The 6,330-nt window shown below is 60.6% G+C and overlaps 1 protein-coding gene across 1 annotated transcript in view; it reads right to left on the minus strand.

Annotated features, from left to right (window-relative positions):
* SIPA1L2 (signal induced proliferation associated 1 like 2) overlaps window positions 1-6,330 on the minus strand; it is a 150,782-nt gene that overhangs the window by 30,054 nt on the left and 114,398 nt on the right. The window contains exons 12-16 of the mRNA XM_023523050.1: window positions 5,279-5,536; window positions 3,743-3,826; window positions 2,348-2,448; window positions 1,951-2,054; window positions 7-205 (exon numbers count right to left, since the gene is read on the minus strand). Coding sequence (XP_023378818.1) covers window positions 7-205; window positions 1,951-2,054; window positions 2,348-2,448; window positions 3,743-3,826; window positions 5,279-5,536 — 746 coding nt within the window. The remainder of the gene's footprint in view (window positions 1-6; window positions 206-1,950; window positions 2,055-2,347; window positions 2,449-3,742; window positions 3,827-5,278; window positions 5,537-6,330) is intronic.

Here is a 6,330-nt window from a genome sequence, read left to right on the forward strand (position 1 = left end):
CCCGGCCGCCCAGCAGGTGCGTGGGCGCCAGGCACGGCGCCGTGTCGATGCCGCTGTCGGTGGAGGCCCCCTTCACGCAGGCCAGGCCCAGCAGCTCGGGGTCCATCAGGTCCCCGGACCCGAAGTGCTTGTCCTCGCTGCTGCCAGAGGCGCTGCTGGACAGCGTGGTGCTGCTGGAGTGGCTGGAGCAGCTCTTGTCTCCGATCTGGGGGAGAGACAGACACACGGAAAAGCCTCGACGAGCCCGCACGGCACGCGCGGTCCCCACGCTCCGCTCCCACGCACTTCGCAGACACCGCGTGTTTACGACTGGAGGGTGGTGGCCCTGCGCAGAGCTGGCCGATCAGCGCCATTTCCCCCGCTGCCTCGGGTGACAGGTAGCATTTGTAGCCGAAGACTTTCTGCGGAACCTACATACGTCGTTTTTTTGACGTGACGTTTAAGGGACAGGAGTCGGCGTAAACCTGTGTGCCCTGGGACACGTGGCGCATGTCTCGCGGGCTGTGATACTCGCTGTACCGTGGGGTCGGGACGCGAGTGTCCTGTCCTTTGCCCCTTTATGAGACGATCATTCTTGCTGACTCGCAAAGCTACAGCCTAGGGCCACTCCCCCGAGCCCTTCCCCGTCACCCTCCACCTGAGCCAGTGGTAGAATTTACTTGTAAAAAATATCCTGGTTTCATGCCGAAGTCCCCGATTCCTAATTCCTCCTGTGATTCATCTTAAGTTAAATGGGCATCTCTTCGAGTCTTTGTTCAATTATTTGCCCATGAAGCACAAAGTGTTGTCCCAGTGTCACCCACCGGAAGAAAACCCGTGAGGGTTAAAGCTGAGAAAGCACACGGAAATGAACAAAGCAGCCTTTTATCGAGAAAATGCTCCTCTGACACAAATTATAGTGCCAGCCCTGGGTTTGGGGCAGAAGATCCGATTTGCAACACGGTGGAAGGACGCTGACTGTCACTTAGCACCTCTCTGTGCTTGCGTGACTGAGCTCACACGATTCATGTGGGGACTGATGTGTGGCCCCAGTGAAATCATCTGTGTGACGCACGCTGCACCATGGCAGCCTGGGCGAGCCGTCCCAGGGAGCCCAGGGGCTGACGAGATGGGGCTCTGCCAACAGGCGTGCTTTGGGGGCCCTGAGAAGACTAGGCGTCCCCGTCTGGCGGATGTGTCACGGCCTGGGGACACTGACAAGACCTGGAACGTGGCGAAGGGGCCGTGGATCACGAGAACAAGGCACGCCCTGATCTTCCAAAGTGGTCGGGCCTTCTCTCCTTTCGTTCAGTCCTATTGGACCCGCAGCGAACGCCCTTGACCTTTGAACCGGACAGGACAGTCTCAAGCCCACTCCCACCCCGCCCCCCTGCGCTTACACCCCCTTCGGAGAGCTGCAGAGGTGGAATTAAACAGATACTGTAGAGCGGGCTCAGGGCAAGGTCCGGACACCTAGGAAGGAATGTCACCTGTGTCGCTAACACTCAGCTGTAAAGCTCACCAATGACACGTGACGGAGGAGGAAAGACACAACTCATAAAGTTTCTTCACCTGCGAATTTAAAACGTGAACTACGCGGAAATGTTGGTCTTCCTCGGCTACAACCAACAAGTCACGTTTTCACATTTAAATGAAACTTCTGTTTCACTGAGCAACAGACACCTGAGCGGTCCCCCTCCAGGGCTGTCAGGAAGAGTCCACGTGCCCGTCCATCCACCGCGGGGGGCCCGCCACACAGTGCTTCGGTTTCCGCTCCTGCGGTGCCCGCGGTGGATAAATAGTAACGGATTAAAAACGGGCACGTGACTTAGTAACTATCACGCCAGGATTTCAAGGATCAAGAGGCCGAGGACGTGATGGTGGCTTTCCCGGTTCATTCGCTGAGTGACCCTTGCCTTGAGGTGAGAAAAGCCCTTCGCGGAGCGACTGGTTTGCGAAGCAAGGACTCACGTGGGAAAGCTTGCTGGGAGAGTCCTTACAGCTCCTGTCCTTCTGCAAGGCCCTTTCCTTGTAGGAATTCAAGACTTTGGAGGACGCGCCGGGCCATCTGGTTTCTGCCACACAAAGAGAAAAGCTATTTAATTCCCAGTATTCACCGAAGAACAAGTGGTTTGGTAAAAATAAACAGGATGTGGCTCTGGGGCCTTCTGGTCTCGCCAGTGGACGTGCCACAGTGTAGGCGGAACACCCGCGGCCGGGCCACGACACCGGGGGACGAGCGGATGCGGCACCCAGCAAAATGTGCGGGGCGCACGCGTGAAGGCGCGCGGGCCGGGCCGGGACGGGACAGGGAGGGGGCGGCAGGGAGGGGCGTTGGGCGGCCTCACGCGGGGCACGCGCCACTTACCCGGGGCTCTGCTTCCGTCCACGCCGTCCTCCCGCTCCCGGGCCCCTTCGCAGTCCCGTGGGCCAGGGCCCTGGAGCTCGAGCAGCAGGGGCGACTGGCACCTGGGAAGAACACAGAGCTGAGCCCGGCCTCGGCCCCACGCTGCCCGCCAGCACGTCCCGTGTGCACTGGCTCTCACATGGGCCCCCGGGGGACGCCCTAATGAGCAGTCGCCCTCTGGCTGGAAGCGGGGTCTGTCGGCCCGGCCCAGCCACAGGCTTCGAGCATCCGCAACTGGGGGTCCAGCTCCCCTGGGGTCTGGAGGGGGGCCAATGACGCCACGATGGGAAAGGGCTGCCCAGGGACGGGCCACTTGTCCCTGACGAGCTGAGGAGGAGCTCACTGCGTTCGCGTCTTTCCCCCTCGTGCCCAGAACACACGCCGCTGAGACGTCTTAATATTAAACATTTTAAAGAAAAGACAATCAAACTGGTCGGCTCTAGGTAGGCTTTGTTTTACGAACACCCAAAATATGACAGTATAACCTTGCAAAAAAGATAAGTCTCAGGAAATTTACATTCCAAAGTGATCCTTAGTCGCAGAATCCAACCTACAGATCCCGGTTTGCAGGAAAAGCCAGGAATGGTTTCTTTGGAAAGCCCATTACCTGGGGTGGGAAGCCTGGGCCCCCCAGGCCACCAAGGCCCAGCACCTGCACCTCAGAGCCCAGATCGGAGGAAGAGGCTCCAGGGAGAGACGTTTCTGTCGGTCACAGGGAGCGTCTCTTCCGCTGGAGGCTCCGCTTAGACCGGCCACTCTCTAGGCTAACTCTGTACAGCCAGCTCCTTCCAACGGCAGAGGTGATACTTGGTAGCAAAGCCACACATGGGACATTGCTGCTGGGAGCATACGACCGCTTCATCCCCAAAGTGTGTGACCCCCGACTTAGCTTATGGGCCAGCCCAGCATATCTGTGCCCCCGGGTCCTTGGGCCCCGCCTGGGCTGCAGGCACCTGGACCCCGGCACACATACTGTGACGCAGGAGGCAGGAGAAGGCGTGGGGGCTGAACCCGCCCTGTGACTCAGAGGAAAAGCACTTGCAGGAGCGGCTGTGAACTGACTCCCTGTCAGCGGTTTAGGTGAGGGGAGGTCCCAGAGCACAACCCGGAGCCCCAGGCCGTGATTCCCACAGTCCACATGTCCCTTATCACAGAGGAAAACAGACAAGCTCAGGACGGGGACAGACGAGCAGTCCCCACGTGGAATGGGGAGCTTTGTGGCCCGGATGGCGATCCATCGGAGCGACCTGGCACCTTTACACCCCACATCGGCCCTGGGAACGGAGAGCGCACGGCCACGCTTCCGCACACGTCACCGCGCCAGCCCCCCAGGCCAGCGAGGGGACCTGGGCGTACCCGTCGTGTCCCACGTGCGGTCTCCAAGGTCCGCTCCCGCCGGGTCCTGGGTCGCTGGAGGATGACTGGTTGCTGGGCGAGCTTCTGAAAGGGAGACTGGAATCATTAATGGGGTGCTGAGTGTCTGTGGAGTGCAACACACACATGCGCACACGCACACATACGCATGCTCACACGCATACACACGCATGCACACACACGCTCACACACAGACACACATGCAGGCACCCATGCACACACACACATGCACGCACACACACGCTCACACACACAGACACACACGCACACACAGATACACACGCACACACATGCACGCACATACACGAGAACTCATTCCAGGAAGATGGGCTGACTTTCCGTCTTGCTGCTAGAGCCTCGCTCCCCGGTTTTCCCCTATAATCTACTAAATTCTACTTTGTTAAGGGAGGTTCTGAGGACCCCTCCCTTCCGGATGTCCCCCCCCCAACCCCCGCCAACCTGGGCTACCTGTGTGCATTTCTTCGACTACGAGGGGTTTATAAACTCAGCGGACCTTTGAGCACGGAGACCCGGGGCCGAGCTGACTCGGTGTCCAGCTAAAGGGACCCCGTTCCTGCACTGGCTCCAGGAATAATAACGGGAGGAAGCACAGGGAGCCCACGTTTTCACTTATCGACTAATCCATTCTCGGACAGGGTCGCTGCGCGCCAAGAATGGCTCTAAGCCGTTCACACGCTTCGACCGAGCAACCCTCACAGCGCCGGGAGAGATCTCAGTTGGTACTAAGTTTATTTTCAGGGGAGGAAACTGGAGGCCAGGAGGGGACAAGTAACAGACCCAGGGGACACCAGGCGAGCAACCCGGCTCAGCAGCCACGGTCACAGCTCCAGGCTGGACCGGAGCCTGATGGCCGTTTTGTCTCCGTGGCCCATAACTCACATGAGAGCCGAGAGAAAAGGAGTGTGAATTAGCACAACAGCCCGAAATCACAGTTTTGTTCACTTAGGACAAGCTAAGCGCGCTGCATATCCACAAATGCTCACCAGCTTCTAACGCTCCTGGCTCTAGATCTAAAACAAGTGCATTCTCTCACTGAAAAGTCATGTCAGACTCAATCTGCTTAGAATGAGAGAGAAAATGCAAGGTGCGCTCATGGCAGAGGGCACCGCGCCAGCGCCCACACGACGATGGGCTGGCCACCGGCTCTGCGGTCCTGCGCTGGTCACACGGCACAGCTCGTGCTCAACAGCAGGCCATGCACAGCGCTTTCTCGGTGTCTTTCCCAAGAGGGCTCGGGGTGCCGGCTGACCGGGGCTCGGGACGGGAGGGACAGCCTGGCCTGCTGCGTGGGCTCTGGGCGCAGACCGCATCTTGGCAGCTCTAGCGCTGGGCCAGGAGCAGGGCAAGTCCAAGGCACTGAGCCTGCGGCCTGCCCCGCCTGCAACTTGCTCAGAACAAGGTGACGGACGACAAAGCCGGACAAAGAGCCCTGCCCGCAGTCCGAGATGCTGGCCGGGTGTGACCAGGGCCGTCCTGGAGAAAGCGCTCCGGCCTTACCTGGTGCCGTCGGGCAGCTTGCGGTCGAAGGAGGTGCTGCGGGGGATGGCGGCCTGGGCCTGCGGGAGCAGCGGCTGGCACTGCAGCCGGTCGGGAGTGCCGGGCACGGGCGAGGCCCTGGGCGGAGGCTGTAGGGCGGCAGTGGGCACGCGGTGCCACGTGGTGTTCCTCCGGAAGGGGGTCTTGTACTCGCAGGGGGTGCCCTCGCTGTCCAGCTTGTACTCCACCATGGGGATCCGGCACAGCTCCGAGCAGCCCCTGGGGAGCCGAAGACACGGTGAGGGGGGCCTGGCGCCAGGCGCCACCAGCCAGACGAGGACCCGAGAGGCTCTCTGAGCCTCTGGCCTGGCGGCTGCGCTCGTCCACGCTGGCGTAGGTAGGGGACCTGTGACCCGGCTGCTTGGTTACTCAAAGGCTGAAGGACAGCCCCCCAGGAAGGGACCACAGGGATTCACACCTGGCAGGACAGAGGCCCCAGGTCCCCGAAGGTGTCATACAAGTCAAATATGCTTCTGGAGGTACAGCGCCTACCAGGAACTCGGGGTGGAAAGCCTGGAGACACTGAACAGGGAATGAGTTGCTCAAAGTGACCCGGGCAGGACCAGACCGGACTCCTGGTCGCCACGGTCCTGCCTAAGGACCCTAGAAATAAGACATCCAAACTTATATGAGTCCCTTTGAGGAGCGATGGAAAGGACGGGGTGGGGAGACAGGTAACAGGAGGGTTAGAAAGGCCCCGAGGCCCAGCGGTGACGTGAGCAAAGCGAGGGCGGCCTCGGGCAACGGCCTCGGGCAACGGCCTCGGGCAACGGCCTCAGGCAACACCCTCGTGTCCCCGTGGTCAGAAGCCAGGTGGAAGCTGGCGCCTCCCTCGCTTGGCCCCCACGGTTTTGCTGCAGTGACCACCGTGTGACCCGCTTGCGGGGAGCGGTACAGGCAAACGGCACCGCGCACGCGACGCCCTCAGTGCCAGGGCGCAGGCGGGCACCTTCCGCCTGCGGGCACACGCTGCCCGCGCACAGGGGGGCACAGGGCGTTCGCCGCGTCCGAGA

This window comes from Pteropus vampyrus, unplaced genomic scaffold (assembly GCF_000151845.1).
Source record: "Pteropus vampyrus isolate Shadow unplaced genomic scaffold, Pvam_2.0 Scaffold375, whole genome shotgun sequence".
NCBI lineage: Eukaryota > Metazoa > Chordata > Mammalia > Chiroptera > Pteropodidae > Pteropus > Pteropus vampyrus.